This window comes from Conger conger, chromosome 7 (assembly GCF_963514075.1).
Source record: "Conger conger chromosome 7, fConCon1.1, whole genome shotgun sequence".
Lineage (NCBI taxonomy): Eukaryota > Metazoa > Chordata > Actinopteri > Anguilliformes > Congridae > Conger > Conger conger.
In genome coordinates, this window is record NC_083766.1 from 16,386,201 (window position 1) to 16,410,940 (window position 24,740).

A 24,740-nucleotide genomic window follows, 5' to 3' on the forward strand; every position below is an offset into this window, starting at 1 on the left:
AGAAAGCAAAATCCAATATTTTACACCTCATGAGACCCAGACCCTTTCTCCAAATGTTCTTTTTAGAAAACTTACATAGATTAGAAAAAATCAATGCATAATGCAAATGTTTGGTGATGTTGTCCTCAAATTTGAAATGGGATTTGTGCAGTGTTGTGACTTGGCTTCATTGTGTTTCTAAGCGTACCAGCGACAGCAACAATAATATGTATCCAGTAAAGAACAAAAAGTATTTTCAGTGAGAAAAAAAGCTTCTGTAACTTTCTTTTAGTAATGCTTGGAATAATTAAAATAATGGGTGATATTTAGGGGGTTATGAAGAAATGGAGTAGAGCCAAAAGAACAGAAATTGTAAACCTGTCCAAATACTTAGACTGCACTGTAGTTTGAACATAACATTTCGATTATTATCTGTGCTATTACTTGCCACCTTCTTTTTCATTTTTATAAAGGATGCCAATAATTCTGGAGCCCAGTACAGTATAGATCATGAAAATGTGATGAAAATGAAAAAAATATACTGTATATTTCTGTGTGGGTGGAGGGGGGTAATCATTCAGCATTATACTTCTATATTTCTAATAGAAACAAGGGTGCGATTCTCTCTGAAATTCTCATTTTAACCTTGGGGACTTTGGGAGCCCTGGGGCTGAGATGAGCCTGTGTTCTGAATCTACAGGATACAAATACTGTTCTGGCTAAATGACTCACCCTTCCAATGTCATTGGAGTCAGCACACTATAGATTATGTGTAGAAGCCTGGTTGGAGGAAACAAGATCCTCTTAATAGATTGACAGAGTGTGCGTACAGACAGGCAAACTTTCATGTTTTCTTAACCAGAAAGTGTAAGTACTGAAAAAATATTTTTTAAAAAAAGGTATATTCTGCTTATCAGAAAGAGCAGCTGTGTGGCAGCTGCTTATGGGTTTCACTTTTCATTTTTCATTTTTTTTTCTCCAGGACCAATGGCTCCAATGAATTTCCTCAGACGCAGATTTTCCCATTAGTGTGGCTCACTCCACAGTCTGTGACTCGTGGGAGAACTTAGGGGCATTGAGCGAACAAGCATTGGCAGAACATCCTAGCACTTTGCTTTAGAATAATTTATCCTGAGTTCAAAAACACGATTCCCTCTCTCTACCTTCAGACACCTAATTGCGGCACTAACAATGAAACCATAGTCAGTCTGGCTGAACTGTGAATTTCTTGGCACTTATTTCAATAATGTTCTGCAAATGTGTTCATTCATTCACCAGCTATTTATTCATTTGCAAGGTCAATGCAATTCAAAGAAAACAATGTTGGGTTAGAGCATAAATTATTCACTTTTGCATTTATAAAGCTATTCAGCAACAGGCCAAATGTGAACAACGAATACCTCAATGATACTTCATACTTGAACAGTACATATGCCACATAGCAAATAAATAAAAGAATTCAAACACTTTAAATGAAATGTTTGTTGGCTGGAGAGGCTTCTTTGTGGATTCTTTTCATTTGACAGCTTGGGATATATTAAATACATTTAATTAAGATAATCTATTGACTTGGTGATCTAGAAGTGATATCATGGAAAGTGTATGAGAATTGACATTAACATTGGGCTCCCAACTATGAACTAACTCTTCAATGTGTTTTATTCAGGGGGGTCCAGGGGTGCACAACAAGGGCTGATCTGTTTCAGGATTTTGTGCCAACTTAATTAAAATCATATATTATCATACATGTGTACAAGTACAGGCTACAGCTGCAGACTGCAAGTATATCCTAATGATTTCACTGTTACAAGCACAGGCCTGAACCATGGTAATTTATAGAGTTTATGGAGGTGGCAATTGGTTGGAACAAAAACCAGCCCTCAAGGACCAGAGTTGTGCACCCTTGCTCTAGTCTCACTCATTTTGCTGTTGTCTTTTGCATACCAAACAGAAAGCTACTATGTGATGAAGACACCCAACACTGACAGACACAGGAAGGAAAATAAGACAAAAGTGGAGAACATTTAGTTTAATAATAAGCTGCTGCATACATTCAGTGATTGTTCAGCTTTTCATGTTACCAGAAGTCATTTGTGAGACCTGCAAACATTCAAGTTAAGTTCCATTCTATGAACTGTCCTTTTCATCCATGTGCTAAACCGCAAAAGCAACACAAACAAGTGCTGTTTTGTAGGATTTTAGCCAGTCCATTCCAAAACAACAATCTGCAACATCTGCTTTGGCATCATCGACTTCCATATGATGGATTCAACTTCTTAAATTATTTGAACTTATTCTGCATTCCAGGCAGGCCAGGTAAGCTATTGATCATAACAATCACTATATATTGCCATATGGATTAACCAAAAATAAATCCTGCCAAGAACAGATTTGCAGAGTTGTATGGAACCATCTCCCCAGCTTACAAAGCTGGTTTATCCATTTTGTACTTAAATATTAAGACTAAACAATCACCTCTGATGTCATCTGTTTATTTGTTTTGTTTGCTTCCTTGTTTTTTCTTGTTTTATTTTCATTTTTTGGTTTCTTCTGATCTCACTCTAAGCTCATTTAACTGACACTACTGTTGGTGCTGATTTTTTTTTTTCTTCTTATTTTTCTATTTGCCCACACAGCTTACAGAAAATCGATGGCACAAGAACTGACCAATAAAAAACTCTTTTACAACAAGATAGACTGCAAGTCAACAGTTGCCAGGAGTAACATAGTAAACAAAAAGTTCAGGTTGCAAAAGGTAAATCAATATAAAAAGAACAACAAATCAAAAAGCCTGTTAATTTCAAGTATAACTTACTGACAAATTAACCAGACAGCATTACATTTTCTCATAATACATTTTAAGTTATGTATAAAATAGATTTTGGCATATGTATTTTTATTATTTTACGTGTTTGTGTAACAAATGCTACTTCACCTTCAGTAGAACACAAATATCTATGCTTTATTTTTCTCTTGAAAGGAAACATTAAAGGGATTGTCACATAACAACAGGTTATTATAAATCATAATCATGAAACCTTAGCAGTGTTACACACAGCAAGACATGTGAGTGACTGTCCCCTATATCCTCGCCCCCATACTCAGATTTTCAAAATAAAGTACAACACCAGATAATGACATAGGAAACTCTGGCCCATTGCCTACAATCAGGAATGGGCACAGAAGAAAGCAGAATTCAGTCTTATAATAATTTCAGTTTAGTTTTAAAGACCACTTTGCCACTTGCTGTTTTGAGAAGACATCAATTGATGCTTAATGTTCCATCAGTTTCACCGGTAGTTAAACAAAGGAAAATATCCTGCTTTTGACCTCACAATTATGGAATGCTATAATATATTCAAGTGCATGGAAAGAGATTCAGACAAAAGGAGAATAGGAAAAAGGAGAACAAAATGGCAGCAGAACAATTTGTTTTCCCTTCTTTTCATGGCGGCATAACAGGAAATTGGCCCACAAGAACCGGAGAAACATCTGTACAGATTCAGTTGCCTACTACATAGTGGAGGGTCTCAGGAGGGAGTGTGCATTTGAAAGGGACTGTACAATAATCCAGCAGCTGAATTGAACCACAAACCAAAAAGGCCATATCAAGATAGAAAAATAAAAAAGGCATGACTCTACTTATATCTATTTTTGCTCAAACATAATCCGGTTTCCCACTGAAGATTGTCTAATTGGCATGTTACACAGTAGCCCGTGGGACGTGTCATCCCCTCTCAGTTTATTGGCCGAATGAGAAACTGTAAATTTTTGTTTTCCACTTCCACAGATGTCCAGCAAAGCACATTTCGTCCACTGACAAAAATCCTTCCTAATATGTGCTGTACTGCAGACATGGTCGTCCACATCTCTCTCCTGCCGTCATTTATCTCATACTCAAAAGCAGGTATGTCTGTTGTTTCACACACCCTCCCCCCTCCGGGCACTGCGCCGCTAGCTCTCCTCCCTAATCCTGCCCCGCTCCCAGACCTCAGGGCCTGGCCTAGAGCACGATGTCCTTCAGGCGACGGGTGGCAGGAGACTCCTTTCCTGGGCAGTCGTGCAGGCTCTGGCCGACTTCCCGGTTGGCCGGCTCGCTGTCCTTCCCCTCGGGTTGTCGCATCAGGGCGTGCTTGGCCATCCTCTCAGCCTCCCGCCTCTTCAGGGTGCTGTAGGCGGAGGTGGGCTTGGCGAGGGGGCTCTTTGAGTGCACGGGGGACTTGACGGGGCTCAGCGCCTCCCGCCCGTTGCCCGCTTCCCGGACCGCCCCATTGGCCTTGGGGCTGCACGCCTGGGGCTCGGCTGTCCTCCTGCACCTGCCCTCGCCCCGCTCCGCCTCCTCGGACCCGTCCTTGCCGAAGGTGGCGAAAGTCCTTTTGCCGCCGCAGTCGTCGTAGCGCGGGAGGTCCGCAGCGGGGGGCTCGATGGGCAGGGCGATGACGTCGCGGCTGTGTTCCGGGGACTTGACCCGGGCGGGGACCCGGGGCATCCAGCAGCGGTCCGAGTGGCCCAGGATACGGCACTCCTCCTGGCAGTGGAAGGTCTCGCTGGGGTCTGCAAGGGAAACGGAGACGTGTGGGATTCGATGAAAACCCGGGCCGCCAGGGGAAAAAAATGACTGAGAATCTAAAAGTCCTGCTCACAAATACAATTACATGGCAGCTGCTACAGTTATTTCAATGAACAAATACTCCATCTCACGTGTCCACCTCTTTCCTTGCAATTCTAAATGTTAGAAGTCTGAGTGTGAACAGTGTGAACAGGCTCTTTTCATTATGGTAAAGCAATTTTCTTTCTATTTGTCAAGTTTAAAGCTTCAGTCTCGACAGAACATTCTGACACCTAATCATGCCGTGTTACTTGCAACATAAATAAATCAATCAATAAATAAATAAATAAAAATAAGTATAGCAATTAAAGGCAGTGCTGTGAAATGCTAAAAGCCCATTTCTAGTTCAGAAGTTGGGTGTTTTTAAAGTGACCGAGACAGAAAAGACAGGGCTTTAATAGCAAATTGTATATTTCGACAGGAAAGACATGAGAAAAGTGATGACTGCTGCCTGGTTCACTGCTGTCTGCCAGTGATAAATATGTAATGTTGTTTAACATTGTTATGAAAACAACATTTGTCAGAATCTATTACTACATATAGCTGTCCTTTTTTTTCAGCAGTTTGTGACGGAGAAGAAAGTTTCAAACATTGCATCATTTTAATAACAAAAACACTCCAGTACCAACCACTACCAGAGCTGTCATCTTCCCTCTTCTCCGCCATTACTTTAAAGACCTACATTTTGTATTTCTCTTTCGACACCATTTCCAGAACAACTTTTTTCTAAGAGCCTTTTGATTCCATAAATATTTCATTTCTGGCCATCTGGGCAAACAACCTCTAAACAAGAAGGACAGGAGAGATGCATTTCTCCACAGCTGTGTCGACTGCGCACTCTTAACCAAGTCAGAGATGATCACAGAGTGGTCAAACATGGTTTCAGACATTAATTATGACATGCGCTGCCGACGCAGCAAACACAGCTGTTCCCTTCCCCCCGATCTAGCCCAAACAGGCATTGTTCAAATGAGGTGAATTAACAAAGGACCAAATCAAGATGGCAGACATCGTGCAGCACAAGCATTCTTAATGTAATCAAGGACTGCAGGGAGAAGATAATATGAGGAAGGTGCTTCTGTTCACTTCTGTGGGAAACGCACCCAGCTGTGGAACGTGGTGGAAGATTCTACACCCCTTGTCATATAGCGGGCCCCTGGTCACAATATGCTAATGATGGCAGAAATGGCTTGTGGGGAAAAGCACTAGTGACCCCAGTGTACATATCCTTCTGGTATTCTTGGCTTGTTATATCACCTAATTAACATCAATTATGTTTCCCCCTTTGATTTATTTACCTCTTACCCTCTACAATTTTCTGTTGAATTTATATTTAGAGATCGAAGGCGTGCATTTCAGGGGCGTGGTTGCCAGCGACACCCAGCTCAAACTGATGTGATGTGATGAGTGTGACTGATTGGACCGCAGGCATGTAAGACAGTCGTACCAATTTGTCACATATCATTTCAGGAGGCGATGACAGACATAAGACCAGGGCATGATAGTGATGACGGTAGTGATGCTTAGGCCAAGAGATATGATCCCTACTTTTTCTTTCTTTCATGCGACAATGTGCTGTGAATTTCTCATATTTTTAGATGGGAGGTGGCAGTTACGATGGAATGCCAGTTTACTTTGCTCACTGGAAGATAGATCATGCGCACACAATATGATATCATGTGCTGTGAATTTCTCATATTTTTAAATGGGTGGAAGATAGATCAGTGCCACACACACACACAATGTGATAAGATATGCTACAAATTTATCCTATTCTTAAATTGGTGGTGGCAGGAAGGACTGCAGTATACTTTGCTCTCTAGAAGATCAGTGTTACGCACATGCCCACACACGCATGCATGCACGCATGTAGGCAGACACACACACACACACACACACACGTATTCGCTTGCATTTAATCTTAAACTTAACAGTTCTTCTGTCTTCAAAGGAGTGTCTGGCAGAGTGATTCAAGAAAGTGGAAAGAAAATTCATGAAGAAATATTCATAAAATAAAAGCCACAGAAAATACTGCAGTAAATGTCACAAATGTACTGTGTAATTACCAGGCCCCTGGAACAAAGAAGTCTCATAAGGGCCTTTCTTCAGCACTTGTCAATTGTATCACCATGACAACATGTGTAATCTGCACACTAGGTGGCAAACCTACACTCACATGGAACCCCTTGAAGAATTCCTCAGTCTAATTAAGACGCACAGGATGTCACATAAGATGGATTTATCAGCATCCAGTCGCTCAATATATGCCTGCTAAATAAAATGCTATCAAAAATTAAATCTGGGCTTGTCTGGAAAGATATAATACTCAATTCCAAGAATCTCAAATCGTTATATACACTGGGAGTAATATGTGAGGATGTGAGCTTCTGAAGGTTGAGTGGAAATCTGTCACAGTTTTTCTCCTGGGGCAACAACTGAGCTGCAACTGACATCAAAGCTGTCATTATTTTTACATTCAAATAGTGAATATTGTCTCTGTTTATGACACACTGTATATATTAACAGAAAACTGAAAGCCATGCATAAGATGTTAGTTGAGTTTATCATGAATTGCAGTACGGAACACTACATTTCTCATCAAACATTGTCTATCCAGGATTTAATTCCCATTCCATGTAATTACCATTACAGTTTAATATTCTCCACTGAGAGGCAGACAAGGCCCAAATTTTTAATTCTAATTAAATAACATAGAAAACTCTATATGAAGTTCCTGAACACATGAGATGCATGAAATCCAGGAGTTTTTTCAATTCCTTGGGGAACACTACTACTAGTGTATGTACAGTCAGACATGTAAGTTTGTACATCATAGGTATATCACTGATCCTCCACTTTGAATGCTTCTAGTTGCCTGGAATGATATTAGCATTATATTATTAATATATAATTCTGCACCCCTCTATCTTTATAGAAAACTCAAGTGAACAAAATTCTAACATATTATCAAAGCAATGATCAGCTGTAATCAGCTTTAATCATTTTATCAAAGTATAGTGCCAGGTCATACAGTCTCCATTTTGAGCATTAGCCTTGTCTCTGTCTTTGACATTTTATCACTTGTATTATTCTCATCTTAATGTCTGATTCTCTTCATCTTTTTCACCTCATATTAATGTTTTTATTTGACCTCTTTTTTATCAGCCTTGCACTGCTATATTATTATTATTATTATTATTATTAGTAGTAGTAATATTATTGTTATTATTATTATTATTATTAGTAGTAGTAGTAGTAGTAGTAGTAGTAGTAGTAGTAGTAGTAGTATTTATTAACAAATACCTGTCTTCAGATCTTTCAGATCTTTCACAATCCCTCTGTGGTGAGTATTTAATGACTTTGTGTTATTAACACCGCAAATAAAGAAGAGGAGTCCCTCAACACAACATGGCGGCATGTTTATTTCAGCAACAGATTCCAAAGTACAGTGAGCCTCTGCTAGACTTCTGGTCCCTTTCGGCATACATTGTTTTTGGCCTTGTTATCACTGAAAAACAGATGTGCTTCTTCACAAAAAAATGAAATCATAAAACTGGTTCAAACATTCCTGCTATCCTGCAGGGATAAGGGTCTACCAGAACCGGGAGGTTTAGATGGAAAATACAGAGCCTGACACTCGGCTCTTTGCAAAACATGAACTAAGGACTACACTTTAATTGCAGAGTGTGAATGTAATCTATGGGGAGTTGGGTTGGGGGTTATAAGGTTATATAATATGTATATATATGATTATTCTGAAAACAAACACTGGGCTGTTATATCAATATGATTGTATATTTCCTGTCTTAAATATCAATTGCGCCCTATTCACAAAGGAGTAGTTTGACCACAGGAGGGCCTGTAATTGTATTTATTTCCTATTACTCCTGTGATTTTAATCACATATGAATCATCCTTGTGCATCATTTTTACAGATTAGCAGAGTAAAATTTCCAGTACGCATTAGGCCCACCTATTGTTTTTCAATTGTACCTATTGTAAATTAAATTTGTTCACTTGAATTTTGGTGCTAGTTTCCCCTTGTCGGGAATATGGAGGCTGTTGTGGAGATTCTGCCAGAGAGATCAGATAGTTGTTGTTTTTTTCCTCTTAATTTCATTTGCTCAACCACCATTTTTCTACAGTAATGTGGCTCTTCCCAAACAGATACGAGGTGAAATGCCTTGCTAATACACAAGACAGCATTATAAAAATCTCCATTATGAATAAACTGAAATTTAGAATTCATAATAAAGCATGAAAATTCTCATCCCTGCTATGTATATGATAGTATATTAATCCCTTAAGTATCACCCATTTTCTTAACACAAGCTTGACAATGACATACCCAAAATAAAATACTACTCCTATTGAATTACTAATATTATTAATAACTATTATTGTGCTCTCGTGAGACAGCAACAGGTCGAGAAAAGTGTAAAAAATACATACACTATTCACAATAATAACATCTTGTATATTAATATATTCCTTGAGGTCCGTTGATTGACGTTTTTGTGAAATACCCAACCCCCATCAGCATGTCAAACACATTCCACAATTCCACATGCTATTTATTATTCAAAAGCAGGCTTACTCCTTATTTATAAGCATACTGAATAATAATACAATATTTTGAGCGAATGTATTTCGATGATCACTGATATAAAATGGGGTCACGACAATGAAAATCCCCTATATTGTGCAGCCAAAGGTGTTTTCACTGTCTTTCTCAGAAATATTAACTTGAGTATACTCGGGAGGCTAAGGAAGCCCTCTATTTAGACGTAGGCATCGCAAATTTGTTGTAAAACGCAACCTTTTTTGGCCATAAAAACTCAAGAACAGTTTATGGCGAAACATAACAGTCTCAGCGTTTCGCTACTGTTTTGTTACACAGCCGAAACAATGCTGTGTCGTTTTATGAAAGCCCGTTTCTCTAAGTTACAGAGAGAACTGTGACTTTTAATGCTTTCAAATGGTATATCCTGATCAAAAAGCTTAAGGGGTTAAGAATATTAATAATGGGGAATTCTGGATATGTAGGCAGGTAATTTTGATGAGCTCTTAGTGATGTCCTGCCACAATATGTAGTAATATACCCTTTACTTGAAATGGAGCTGGAAACATGGCTCTCCCCAAGCAGACATGAGGTCCTCTTGTCCAATGCCTAGCTTCCTTTTTAGAAGCCACACTCAAAGTGCCTCAAAGAACTTCAGGTCCCTGCTAAGAAAATAGGTGGGTAAAGGCTAACAGCAATGTGCAAGGACACACTCTGTGACTGGGGTGAAGAAGCAGGGATTCTTCAATCCCATACAAATGTTCCACTGCAATTACCCACATAATGAGTAGAAAATTACATTACAGGACATCCTTTGGTAAAACCCATCCCTAACAAATAGGGATTGAATCTAAGAGAACCTGAGGAAAAAAAGGAAAAAGAAGTTGCAGATATACAGAAGAATGGATAGAAAGGGGCAGATAATTCAGCATTGGAGTGGTAACCTCAGAAATGTTTATTTACGCAATATCTAAGGGGGTTACTTGGAGCATCATGTTCCTTTGTTGCCTAGTTGTTGTTTTATGTCCATGGTTCTGCATGTATTTGATAAAAGCCTGCATGCTGAGTCAGCCTGCAAGCGGGTCAAACAGCCCAGGTTTTCCACAATTTCTCTCTGATTTCACATCTTTAAGGCTGGTGGAAGAGGCGTTTGCTGTAAAGCATCACCACAAAGCAGAATTTTGGCATAAAGATGACGCACTGGTGCACTGCTGCAAGGCATCAGTAAGTTCAACACTACGGAAGTTCAGATTGTTTTCCCATTGCCCCCAGTATCTATTTTCACTTTGTCAGCTGTGTTGGGTGTGATTATTTAGGGTTACATGAAGCTACCCTCATTGAACAGCGATATACTGATAAATCTTCTATGAGGCATCGGTAGCTGGGAGGCTTTTCTGAATGGCGACAGCAAAAGAACTAAATGACATGACCCGGAGGCTGCTGAAGAAATAAGGGGCACTTGGGAGGAGCCCGAGCCCTGCGCCCCATATCTCCTGCTGGACAGGGGCCGCAGCCATGTTCTGGGGCACTACAAGCCTGGGAGCTAGTGCAGGATAGGCCGTCATCCCAGGCAGGCAAGTCGCCCACCCTCCCATAAATCAGCCCGGGGCTCATAGTCCTCAAGGGCTGCAAGATGGAGTGTGATGGTCTCGTTTTTACAAACACCATAGAAAGATCTCAGAACAGCTGGATGGACAATCAATCCTCATTGACGTGTTCGCCCAACTCCCCCCCCCCAACCACCAACCCTGCATCACCGACCCCAACTCTCTGCCTCACTCCTGTTTCCTCAATCCCATCACCTTATCAGTCTCTTTCTTTAAAAAGCATCTCTTACCCCAAATTATTTCCGTCCATGTAATTCTTTATACTGACACAGTAGTGTAGGATGGGGCTCTCACAGTTATTAATTTTAGAGGAAATTAGTGTGACCAGACAGCCTCTTGAACAAAGTCTTATGGATGGCGAATCGAGTGCCTGCAGGCAGCTTCCATTTGGCAGCATTAGTACTGGCCAGTTTATCAGGATGTGATTCTCAGTGAGGATGTGCAGAGTGGTGAGTGTCTTGCAGGACCTCACTCCAATGAAGATGCATGATGGTGTTCTGCTTCCTAATGCAGACCAGCAATCTAAGTCACTTCTCTGGTCAAGAGCAAGCCCATTTTTCCCCAACCAGTGCTGCATTCCTTAATTACTGTAAAAGACAAGACTCAATCATGTCAGTTGTAGTGAAACATCACCTCCTAGTGTATGCTGAGGGTTCCATTTATAGCATGAATTCTGGAATCGGCGGTAATAAACATTGCTGCCACTTTTTAAATTGGCACGACCAGCGTCTGTTTAATGACTGTTACCGCAGAGGCAAACATGTTCATGATGTTGTGTTATAAATCACACTGTCATCAGTGGGAACAATTTGGTTCATGTGGAGTCAATACAATCCCACAGCCTACTTGATATGCTGGTAATGAATATACCCTGTTGTCATGATGATGAAGGTGAATTCTGAGTATCCAAAGTGCTTTCCAGTCCAGATCAGAACTCAATTTCTACCGTTAATACAGTTTATATTGTTTATATTATGTAAGTGTTTTTAAGTGTCCAACAGATGGTGACAAACTGTTCACAAAAAAACATTCTAGCCTCACTGCTTTCCAAACAACCCCTTCAGTTTTTCCTATCCCTTGTTAAGGTAAACAATTTCTGAAAAGGGTGTTGCTTGTTGCACAACATAAGTACAAAAAAAAACATTACAGAGGCTTGTACTTTTAGGTAGGCTCCAGGGTGCAGCCAGTAAGCGGAAATCCATCAAAGTCAAACTTACTGACCTGAAGAAAAAAAAATAAGCTGTCGTGAATGAACATTAGTCCTCCCACTGAGGATTGTTCCAGCAGGTAGAGTTATCAGGCAATTAGCATGCTATGCAGCAGCGTGAGCAATGCGCATCCAGCACGGCCTCTCACAGGGGGGACTGGTGACTTTGATGCATGGCCGCAATGCAGGAGGAGCCCAGCTCAGCAGAGGGAAGATGGCAGAGATGTCGCAGATGGACACCGTATTGTGGGGGCCGCTTCGATTGCAGAAGGCCAACTTGGCAGAGAGTACAGTGCGGGTCAGGCCAAGCTCGCAGAGCTCTGGAGACTTGTGATTTATTCTCCCTTTTCTGGGTCTTGGAAATCCCAGACGCACTCATTAAGCATGGAAGAAAACAGAGGGAGCTGGAAGAGCGGTATCTTTTCCCCCCGCGCCCACCCGGCATCTTGGGGAGAGATCCAGCCATAACCTGACCCACTGCCCACTCTCTGCTTAGATGGGATTACACACAAACACACACACATGTACATGCACACACGCGGTTGGATGCACACTTAGCCAGAAGCACACCCACATACAGTACAGCCCCAAACATACAACCATGAACACTTAGACATGCATACACATAGTGTATACTGCATATGTACTTCTCTCTCTCTATCCCTTTCGCTGTCCCACACACACACACTCTCAGGCACGCAATCATGGATCTCATTTGCATGCTTTGAAGGTGATGTGATTCATAGGAGAGCTTCATTGTTGAGGAAATCTCAGGATAGACTAACACATATGTTCTGTGTTTAAGCTTGACTGAGCTACCTACTTAATTCACAGTTAATCCCCAGAATCTATGAGTAGTGGAGGACAAAGCAGGCCATAAATTGTTTCTGGAAAGAAAAGAGTTGGGTTTGGGGACTGAAACAGGTATACTCCCCATTCATCCCCAGTGCAGGATATAATTGGTGAGAAACACACAGCTGTACTCATGCATATACACTTTCTAATCCCCTGGCCAGCAGTTTTATTTCTGGTCAACCAATGATAAAGCACGCTAACCTGTAGTTATTGGTTATCCTTCACTAATAACAAGCGGCTAGAAAGTCCCACATGTGAAGCTCCAGGACCAGCCTGGCTCTATAAAACCCATTATTTTAGGAAAAATACTCTCTACAGTATCAACACCATTTTTATTTAGCCAGATGAAAACAATTATACTTCAAACGTAAATGTGCTGATGAAGTGATCTGGGATTGAATACGTATGAAGTGAGAGTGTATGAAGTTTAACTTGGGGTCTGAAAAAAATATAATGAAGAGGGGATTTTTATTCAGAAAATTTCACTAGGCAGCACACAATCATATTGCATTACATTACATATTAAACAAGAGAAATATCACGCAGGCGCTTACATATTTTTGCATGTATATGCTACATCACGGAAAACAATCCAACAGTGAGCACTTTATTAGGTGTTTATCAGACTTAATTTTTAGAATTATTGTTCCTCTACTGCTGTAGCCTATCAACTTAAGAGGTTTGACACATTGTGTATTCAGAGATGCTCTTCTGCGTACCACTGTTGTAATGTGTGGTTATTTGTGTTACTGTCACCTTCCTGTCCGCTTCGACCAGTCTGGCCATTTTCCTCTGATTCTCTCATTCACAACATGTTTTCTGCCCGCAGAACTACTGCTCACAGGATGTTTTTTGTTTTTTGCACTATTCTCTGTAAACACTGGAGCCTGTCCACAGGAGATCAGCTGTTTCTGAGATACTCAAACCACCCTGTCTGGCACCAGCCATCATTCCACGGTTAAAGTCACTTAGATCACATTTCTTCCCCATTCTGACATTTGGTCTGAAAAATTAGTCTTGACCATGTCAGCTTGCTTTTATGCATTTAGTTGCTGCCACATGATTGGCTGATTAAGTATATTTGCATTAACAAGCTGGTATACAGGTCTCCCTAATAAAGTGGTCAGTGAGTGTATATTCCAATATAAACTGAAGCTTGTTTAATTTATCATTATACTCTTATTATTCAACTACTACTCTTTGTTTGTTTTTAATAATGAAAGCATCCTGTGTTGCAGAAATAATTACAGTACACAAGCGTCCATCAGCCCTAGACTGATAGGAACCTTCCGGATGCATTGTAACCTGAACTCAACAAATCAATGCCTCTTGTTCCAGCAGCTGGGCCCCAAACAAAAACAGAGTGCTTGACAGCCTATATAAAAAGAAAAAAAAATCTATTTTAAACTGGCATACTGGAGCTAGCCTTGCTTCAGCAATGTATCACTTTAACCCCCAGCATAATGTTGTTCAGTCAGCCTGATTCTTGTCAAATAAAACAGGATATGTTTTTATCAACTAAGGAGTGTGAAGTTTGCATGTTCTCCCTATGTCTTAAGTGGATTTCCACCAGGTTCTCTGATTTCCTCTTCAAAGAAATTCAGGTAAGTTCAAAAAGTGGAAAGAAATGTTGAAATATGTAAATTGCCCTTGGGTTAAGAATGTGTGGGCCATGGTATGGATTGGTGACCTCTCCAGTCTGTATTCCTGCCTTTCACAAAATGTTTGCTGGGACAGGCTCCAGTTCTTATGCGACCCTGGCCAGGAGCGGTTGAGAAAGATGGGTTTGCACTTTTAAATAGTTTGTTATTCAAATGCAAGAACATGACACAAGGCATAGGTAGTTCGGGCTTAGGCTTGACGGAGGCAATTTTCCATTATGTTGGAATTATGTCCGAATGTTGGAATCAATTGTACACTAATTTTTACTTTATTACACCTACTTATTAATGCGATTGTCAATTGTGTGGCAGCAGTGCAATGCATACAATCATGTAGATGTGGGTCAGGAGCTTCAGTTAATGTTCACATCAACCATCAGAATAGGTGACTTTGTCTGTGGAATGATTGTTGGTAGCAGACAGGGTGGTTTGAGTATCTCAGAAACTGCTCATATCCTGGAGCTTTCACGCACAGTACTCTCCAGAGTTTGCAAAGTATGGTGCAAAAAACTCAAATAAATCCAGTGAGCAGCAGTTCTGCAGACAGAAACGCCTTCTTAATAGGAGAGAAGAGAATGATTGGTCAAAGCTGACAGGAAGGTGACAATAACGCAAATAACCACACATTACAACAGTGGTATGCAGAAGTGCATCTCACAACACCACACACAGAGTATCATAACTCTAATTGAATAGGCTACAGCAGTAGAAGTAAAAAAAAAAAAAAAAAGTCAAATAAATACCTAATAAAGTGCTCACTGAGTGTATATGTATATGCTTCATCACAGAGCACAGCAAGTCAACAGCAAGTTATCTATAGCCTGGTTTATAAGACGAATATAGAGTATTATTGACTCTTCAACAGCAACACCAACATTAATAATAAGAATAATACAAATAAAATTAATTTGTGAGTTCACAAGGAAATCTACAGGATATAAAATTGCACAAATGTTTAAACATTAGCATTCACAAGGATCCCTATTCTGCATAAGCAATTTGCAAAAAAAAATTAACTGCGTAATTTAAAAGCTTTATGAATTACTACTTAGAGTGAAGAGAAGTACAAGCGCAGCGCCAAATAGACCACATCTCCCTGCGAAATGCTGCTGACTGCTCACACAGAACCACTACATAATTAATGTACTGCGCCCTGTCATTCAGACACACAGTACATTCTGTGTCAGCCTTAGTTCCAGCACTCCATATTCTGTTTTATCGTGATGCTAAGCTAGACATATCCCATATTCCTCATTTCACTCTTTACGTTCTCCATTTCATTTTCTATGCCTCTAACAATCTATCTGTGGAAATAACACAAGGCAGGCCGTTGAAATGCAGCCAGTCGTCCATGCATGAAGAATCTCTCACAGCAGTGGGGATCTAACTGTGGCACCGGGTCGTTTCTGCTGTCTCGCATAAGGCCTGGCGTCACGCCTGACTCGGAACGCACTACCCTGAAAGGATAAATCTCCCAGGGGAGGCTGACCTGTGCTATTGAGATGGACATGCCATGCCCTGGCCACTCCCGCAGGTGTTTTCTGCCCTCTAGAGCACATCTGAGATGAGACTGTCTCACCCACCCCGCAATTATAAAGCTAACCATTCAGTGTAAAAACGTTCTGGCCCAGGATCAAGTAATGCATACCCCTTTGTGTGTACCCATTGTGACTGGAGTTCCTCAGGCAGGGGTGTGTGATTAAGTGCCCTTAACTGGCCACGGTAGGAGCGTGGCAGACTGGAGAGAATGTGACAGAAGTCCGCCAAAGCTTAGCGGCACCCCGGTTTGCAGATGAGCCGAGGCAGCAGGAGATGGAACTGGAGGCGGGGGTGCTGCTCTTTTCCTGGCACCCACTGTCACTCTGTGCCAGCCAGGAAAGACCCCCCCTGCAGGTCAGTCATTCGGATGGAAACTATCCCATATATCCTGGTGCTACAGGACATTTCAGATGAGAATCAAGCTGGGCTTATTTGTGACCCGGACAAGCTTCAGATACATGTCTCACACTAGGCCAAAAATAGTGCTCACGAAGTCAATATCCAATCAAAATTGAATTAACACTTGAGCATTCCTGAATATCAGATCTACCATTCACACCTAAATTTGGGATTTCAATTCCTTGTGTAAACATGTTACATTTCATTAAATACTGGGACTACTTGGTGCTCCAAGCTCTATTAATAAAAATAGATTTAATTATGTATTCTCCTAGTGCAATAAATTATATCACTAGAAACTCCTAAGTCACTATGGCCATATCACAAACAGTCCTATAAAAATTCACCCACTCATCGGGCCTCATGCAAGAACCAATTGTACAAACAGATTTGTTTGTAAATCACTCGTATGATCACTACATAACCCACCTACAGTACTGTGTATACTGTATCATAACAGACATCCTCATTTAGGACAGTTTTCTGAAGTTAGAAGCACTTGTTGTACATGTGGCATACTTGTACAAGCCCTTTGTATCATAAGAGACATTTACGATAAGAATACGTAAGCATTATGGTGATATTAAATATTAAGAATTCTGGGAGAGACAGCTTTGGTAATTATTATTTGTGGAGATACAAGATCAGGAAATAATTAAACCAAGTCACAAAACCTGTAGTGATACTCCGCTTTATTCTGGTATGGCCTAATTTACAATAATTTTATAATTTTAAGGTATGGAATCCTAAGAGGGGTAGATTTCCTACGCCCACTGACACACACAAACACACACACATACACTAATTATAAAAACAGTTGGACTATAATATTCTGAAATATTGTTGTTTCAGAGATTTTGCTTAACTTTAATGCCTTGAATGTGGGGTAAGTTGAACCACTGGCTCAACTTAACCCAGAGCTCTTGGGTCACTTTACCCCACAGCTACAAAAAAGTGCCTTGTATAGTAATTCACAACTAACCTTTTGAAAATTAGGTCACATGTTTTTATACCTTATGCTGTTCTCCATACCACTGTTATAATGCATGGGTGTTTGTGTTACTGCCACCTTCCTATCCGCTTCAACCAGTCTGACCCAACTCCTCTGACCTTTCTCATAAACAACGCATTTCTGCCAGCAGAACTGCTGCTCACCGGATGTTTTTTTTGTTTTTGACAATATTCTATGCAAACTGTAGAGACTGTTGTGCGTGAAAATCCCAAGAGATCAGCAGTTTCTGAGATACTCAAACCACCCTGTCAGGCACCAACAATCATTCCACGGTCACGTAGATCACATTTCTTCCCCATTCTAAAATTTCTTATGGTTATTACTTTACCCATGTGGTCCCTTCCAAAACAACACAGGTAAATGAAGGGTACTGATGTTACTTCCCTAAATTTACCTAGATTCATGGCCAAATGAAAAAAACTATTATACTGGGGGTGGGTCAACTTACCCACTGACTCATCTTACTCCACTCTCCCCTGTGCCTTTCTGCTGTTTTATTGATAGGACAGGAACAGGATTAAATACGTTTTTTCCAACTGTGTAGGCGTGATGGAAGATACAGTGCATACTGGCGTACAGCTGCAGGAGCCACTGGTATGAGATGAAATAGTCTTCCAAATGACAACTCACATAACAATACAGTGGAACATTCTGGAACAATATATAGCTGGTTATGAAATGTTGTATCTCATATGCGCAATTCCTTTACCCAGGTACAGTGTGCTGCTTTTAGACAATGTGTAATGACACATTGGATTTCCACATGTTGGTTTATTCCCTGTTGCCAGCTGTTAGTCATTGTCTGTGATTATCTGTCTATTTAAACCTATCTATTCTTTTCTTTGCCAGATTGTAATGTGCTCCAGCCATTGTCACAAGTGGTTACTAGGTTTGATTTGCCGGTGTTCTGACCTGTATCAGATGCCCTGACCACCGATTCCTGGATTACCCTTCTGTTTGATTCTGACCCACTGTGCATGGACTCTGTTTGGAGGCTCGGTTTTAGATTTTTGATTTCATTGTTGTATGTACTTTTGCCATTTGACTGCCCTTCTGTTAACAAATGTTTGCCTGTGACAACTACTACGATTTGGATAATCTGCACTGTGCCCGTTAGCCCTGTTACCAAACCCCTGCCTAGATTACCTACTACGAACTGTGGTCCCTTCTACATTCCCATTTGCCAGTATCTGACCATTGTCTGTTTGACTTGCCAGTTCTCTAAAGACTTTAATTGGAAGTCCTTCAAGTTCACAATTGGTTCCTGGGTTCTGCACCCTGACAGTGGAGTTCTGAAGCCGAAGCCATAACAGCTAAGCCGCTAATGTTGGTTGTTGCCAGGTCACCCAGACAGGATTTTATTTAATCATTGTTTGATTTCAATGCTGTACTGTTGCCACCTTATCAATCTCTACCTGAATTATGTTATTTTTATGTCCCTCAAGTTATTCAAGACTCAGTATTCAAGAGTTTGCCCCATTAAGCTACCAACTTCATTATTTTACTGCTGTTGTCCCATGATAGACAGAAATCAGTTCGCTAATGCCGTTATTATTATTAAGAATGTTGGAAAGGTGATTGCCAGGTGTGGAGTGTGGTTGCCTAGTGACAGCAGAAAAGATGCCACCAGCGCTTTTTACAGAGTAGTCTTCAAAGTCATACACGTAGTGCTCCTCGTGTTTTCAGATTATTTATTTTTTATTTCTTTATTCTCCCCAATTTGATTGCCAATTGTACCCTGCTTATTCTCATCGGCCCTGTTCGTCGAGGAAACACCGCTACGACCCTTCCCCCGGCAGCCGGAAAGAGATCGACGCGCCTTCTTCAAGTCGCATCGTCTCAAGCTCTGGACCATGATTCCAGGGTAGTCCGGGGTGCTTTTGTATGCAGCAATCCTCCCTGCCAAGTCCCTCCCCCCCACCCTCGGACTGGCGGGCCAATTACGCCGCTCCCTCATGTGCCAGCCATACGCTGCTTTGGCAGGACCAGGGCATGAACCCCGGTCCTTGGTGTGCAACTACATCAAACTGATGCCTACATCAAGGTCCGATGCCTTAGCTGTGCACCACCGTGATACTTTCTCCTCGCGTTTTCAAGCTGTCAAAGCACATTTGGTCTGAGTGGCCCCTTAGTCTGCAAATTAGTTTGGAGGCAAACAAAAGACCCATTTTTCTTCAAGAATTTATATGCATTGTCGGATTGCTACCTGGCAAGAAGTAATTACATGTTGATGAGGGCTATCAAAATTTGTGGGCGCTCTTTGAGTGTTTTGAAGTTACAAAATAATAATGGAAATGGAAGAATGAAAACGGTTCAGGGTTACACCTGAAATATGTACAGTATTCTGTAATATTTTCATGGAATTGACAATAATAGGCAAACAAAATCTTTAAAGGCAGTTTTCTATAAACTGTTTTGCAAAAATGAAACATTCAAAGTCATGTCTCCAGATATATTTAGTCAATCTCACTGTTACAACCTCCATTGCAAGCTTTTGTTTACAGTTGTGCATCTTTGCTGGATGCACGACTATTGTTATTTTACTTCTGGGTTGCCCTTGATAGGCACATTCCGCTTATGGTTCTTTTCTTTGAAAAGGCCGTGGTTTTTTCTACTCTTAGTTCTGAGAACCTTCATGTGTGACTCGTGAATTATTGATTGCTTCATTGACTTTGTGTAGGATAATATTTTTGTTTGACTTACGACTCTTGCCTAGCTCCTTTTGATTTGTTTACTGTTTAGATTTTCTGTGTGACCATTTCTTCATTTTATTAAAGGCTGACTCTCGCCTAGCCCCTTTTGATTTGTTTGCTGATCAGATTTTGACCATTTCTTCATACTTTATGACTCATACTTTCTCATACTTTCTTGCCTAAGCCTTTTTGGTTTGTTCACTGAGTGTATAACTCCTGCTCGACCCCATCCTGACTTTTACTTTGTATGGTGACTCTGGTTATGTAGAGTGTTCCAGCTGGATTGCATCCTTCCATCAGCACACTATTCATTATTTTGCTCTATTATTTTTGAAGGCCATATTGGGAGGAGATCTGATCTTCATTGGGGGTTGGCTATGTGCCCGCTTTGAGCCCGGTAATCCTTTTTTTGATTTGATTAGGCAGACAGGACCAGAGTTACTTGTCGGCCTGCAGTGTTCATTCCCACTTCTGTCCCCAGGTGACATGCCCACTTATCTATCCTTTACCCTGTTACGGCCTGACCCAAGACCGGGTTGTAACACTCACTTATTCTGTAGCTCTCATTCTGCACTTTAACATGAGATGATTTTAAAACTGAAAATGTTAAATTTGTGTATCTGAAGCTTGGAGCCATTCACACTTACGAATATTTATGAAGTGAATTTACTTTGGTACTTTTGTTGGTGTTAAGCAATTAGTGAAGGTGCACAAACAATAGAGGCAACAGATTTTTATCATTAACAACAGTACAACAATTGGTTTGATCCCTTCCATGCTCTGTAGTCCTGATTTTGGCTTAAAGAGTAATGTATGAGAAGACTATCATTAATGCTTTCATTCTGAAGCTTTCCAATCCACCAGTAAACTTTGCACCCCTAGGCATCCATTATTTTGTATCTTTCTTTCAGGGGGTAGGGGGGAGGGGTTGAAAACATAAAGGTTAATTGGCTGCCCTGCGGGTGAAGCGGATGAGTTTCTGTTGTGCGCAATAAGCAGGAAGCCATAGGGAGAGAATAGGAAGCTCTAAATGAAAGAGAAAAGGGGGTGGGGGGCATTGACAACCCAGAGAATGCCTTATGCTTTCTTTGTACTTGTATAAAACCAGAACAAAATGTTCCTTTCTGCGTAGGAGAGGTAAGACGAGGGCGGTACGGCAAGGAGTTGGGGGAGTTTGAGTCTGATCTACCATTAAAAACCTAGGGAGCCTCTTTACTCCCTGTGGTCCAAAATCATTTCTTGGTAGCCCTTGTTTTTTACATTTCCTTTAGTATGAAATAGTGCCGTCACTCGCCACTGGGGTAGTGCCCTATGGTGCATAAAATTGTACCCCCTAGCTAGCAATACATATTCATTTGTACCTTTATTTGCTTTTAAAAGGTTACAGGTTATTAGTATTATACTTTAAGGGTATATCTGGAAAATTTGTTCTATAAAGAACAAACATGTACCACAGAGTGTTGGAACAAGCACAGCCATTTAATATGTATGAACGGACAAATAAATCTGCATTTACATTCAAAATGGAGAGCATGTCTGAATACTGCAGAGATTGGAGGGTTAGAGGGCACTGATAAGGCAGTTACCATGCTCCTAGAGGTCTCTGTATTGTCTGGTGACCACCTTTCAACCCATCCCACAGAGAAAATGTCTGCCATCTTCCGCAGGTCACAGAACACTTTCCATGCAAATAAAAGTCCCCTACTTTGAATGAATTGGCTTTAAAGGAATAATTCTGTATTAATATACATGAGTGAAGCCGGATATGAAAATGCCAGCTACCCAGGGTGGTAACCTTTTGTTGCCACTGTAATTACAGCTCTGAGACAGGACATTAAAGTTTGAGTTGGATTTAATGTAGGAAATTTTAATTGGTGGCACTGCAATTCGTAGCAAATAAAGCATGAAGCCCCAGGGCAGAGGTGGAATGAAAAAATAAATGCTGCAAAAAAAAGAAAAAACAAAACAAAATGCAAAAAAAGATGTGGCTACGTATGGGATTCGATCATATGGAACACAAGATCGTCTCGGTTTGTGTGCTGGTGCACACCCTGTTTACGGTCTGCGGGCAGCGTTGAGGAAAGAAATGTGCACGTTTTGCCGCAGTGAGGGAGCCTCGCTCTCTCCCCAGCTGCAGTGACAAATGCCTGTTTGTATTCTGGGCAGAAAACTGCAGACTACAATGTACTTGTCAGAAGGCAGCTGATTTTCCTTAAACAGCATGGCGTGCAGACTTAATCCTCTGCTACAAGGGAAGAGCAATAGGATATTGCCATGTTTGTGAGCGTAAACGTTTGCATGATGCACATAATGCACGTATTGCATCAGCATTTCCAATCAAGTAAAATGATGGGCTTATATGATGACTATTAACGATAATAGTTTGGCCAGAGGTTGTGTAATTGTTTTGTAAATGGCATGTAGTACAAGCTTAAGAGAGTAAATATCCTCTGAGAGTGCTGAAATGAAAGATGCTTTGCTGCTGCTATAGGAAAGCTGCCAGACCCTGAAGTCCAGGGTGTGGGTTAGGGGGAGAATGAGAGAAGGGAGGGGGTGGGGTGTATGGTAGAGAATTGCTGTCATGTCAGTTACCAGGGTAATGGGAGTATGGAGTATGAAGGACTGGTTTGGCTTGGGCAGCGTGCTCGCAGTCAGGCAGGGGCTTCAGTTATTGTGTCATATTAGGTTTGTAGAGCACGCCGGCGAATTACAAACACTGCCCTGCATCCCCATAACAGGACAGTCTCAGGAGAGTGTGCATGCCAGGCAATGTCAGCCATGGTCCCCCAGCCAATGGACACAATATTCCATCACAACCTTTTAACAAGTCTGCATGCTGGGACAGGGCTGGCAGCTTTTCCCCAGTCAGCCACAGGAAAATTACATCATTTTCAGCACTCTCTGTCACTGCAGAGCGAATTAACACACAAGTCATTTTTCCCCTCTAAGGAATTTTTGGCAATAAGGATTTTTAATGAATAAAAGTCAGCATCATATTCTTGTCTTTTGTACTTTTCAAGACCACAGGCAGTCAGAACACGTTTAAATGATTACATAGCACATCATATGGCATATCTGTACAAGCTACATATTTTTGGCTCATCTCATTGTTTTCTTTTATTATGTGTTGCTTGCTGCTGATGAAAATAAGATAATTTCCCTTTAGGGATTAATAAACTCCACTTACTAAATGGCATTTTTCTGGGCTAAACTATCACTTTTAATATGGAGGTATACTGAATTAAATTTTCATCACACATAATTGGCTGACATGGCTGAGTGTGCCAGACTGGAGTCAAAGCTTCAGCTTGAAGGAGTCTGTGCAGCTTTGAGTGCTGAATGCCTGCGGTTCAGGATGGACTAAACAATCTGCACAGCTAATCAGGGCCAGAACAGCCTACAACAACAGACAAAACAAATCATCCCGAATCCATTCACCTTAACCTGCCGACTAGCAATGGGATGCAATGTCAATTGGTCGCAGAAACATTTACTACCTCTGACTGATTTACAGTCAGCCAATTAAAAATATGGCTGAACATTCCAACAGAATTATAGTTAAAATATTTATGCAAAATTTTTGATGGATGCTTTTATTTCAGTCACTTAAGAAAATGATGCAAATACGCATATATCATATTATTCATATACAAGTACATAGGTGGTTAGAAATTGGGGCTTGCTATCCAGCAAACGTCACCCCAAACTAATGTAGTTTATGACATTCACATGACAATCGCATGATGATTTTGAAAATAAGAATAGTAGTGCTGATTTATTGTAGCTAGTAATGATACATCAGTTGTGCCCATCGTCTGGCTTTCTTTATTTAAATTTAGATCATTGGGTTCATTTTGGCTTGATGTTTTTATCCTGCCACAGGCAGCATGCAATTGGGAGCAGAGCCTTGAAAACTGACATACTTGCACACCCACCTGTTCTCTATACAGCCAAATACTCAATGACACAAAAACACAAATACATGTAAAATGGGCCTGAAACTTGAAAATGTGATTGGCCTTTTTGATATGCCAAACAAAATTGCAACTATGCAAAAACATTATTGGTGCTTCTAGTGCCACCTACAGGCTACTGGTTTTGTCACATGTGTAATAAATCCAAAGTAGCTGATATTCTATCTCAATAGGTGGGCATGCACATGTGTACATGAGTTTGTGTACAAATGTGTTTGTGTGTACAGTATGTATATATTTATGTGATGGCCAATGGTGTGATTGTGTGTAATGTTTGTGCAATGGCCCAAACACTTCCTTCAAATTCGAACGCAGGTCATATTGATCTGAGGCATCTATGTGCTAACATTTTCTGTGCAGACAAATCAGAAGATAATTGAACATTTTTAGGAAAAGTAATTGAACATAATTTCAGCCTTTTTCACATTTGCACAAGTTGTCTTTGGACATATTTACCCTATGAGCCTAAAACAACAGTGTTAAAACTTTAATCCATATCCTTGTTTCCCCCAGAGAGAAAGTCAAGGGGATTTCTTTATTCCTTCATTCAATCCTTTATTCCCTCTACCCTCTTATCTTTCAAAGTGTTTGGAGTGGCTTGACCTTGCAGCCTTCCAACTGAACATGAAGCAAATACAGTAGTG

At 40.7% G+C, this 24,740-nt stretch overlaps 1 protein-coding gene across 4 annotated transcripts in view; it reads right to left on the bottom strand.

The window, feature by feature from the left end:
* Nucleotides 1-1,993: 1,993 nt before the first annotated feature.
* The window catches only part of LOC133132952 (protocadherin-19-like), a 76,605-nt gene continuing 53,858 nt past the window's right edge, over nucleotides 1,994-24,740 (bottom strand). For all 4 annotated transcript variants that reach the window (XM_061248802.1, XM_061248799.1, XM_061248801.1 and 1 more), the window contains one exon: nucleotides 1,994-4,533. In XM_061248802.1, the coding sequence (XP_061104786.1) occupies nucleotides 3,983-4,533 (551 nt within the window). In that variant the 3' untranslated portion in view covers nucleotides 1,994-3,982. The remainder of the gene's footprint in view (nucleotides 4,534-24,740) is intronic.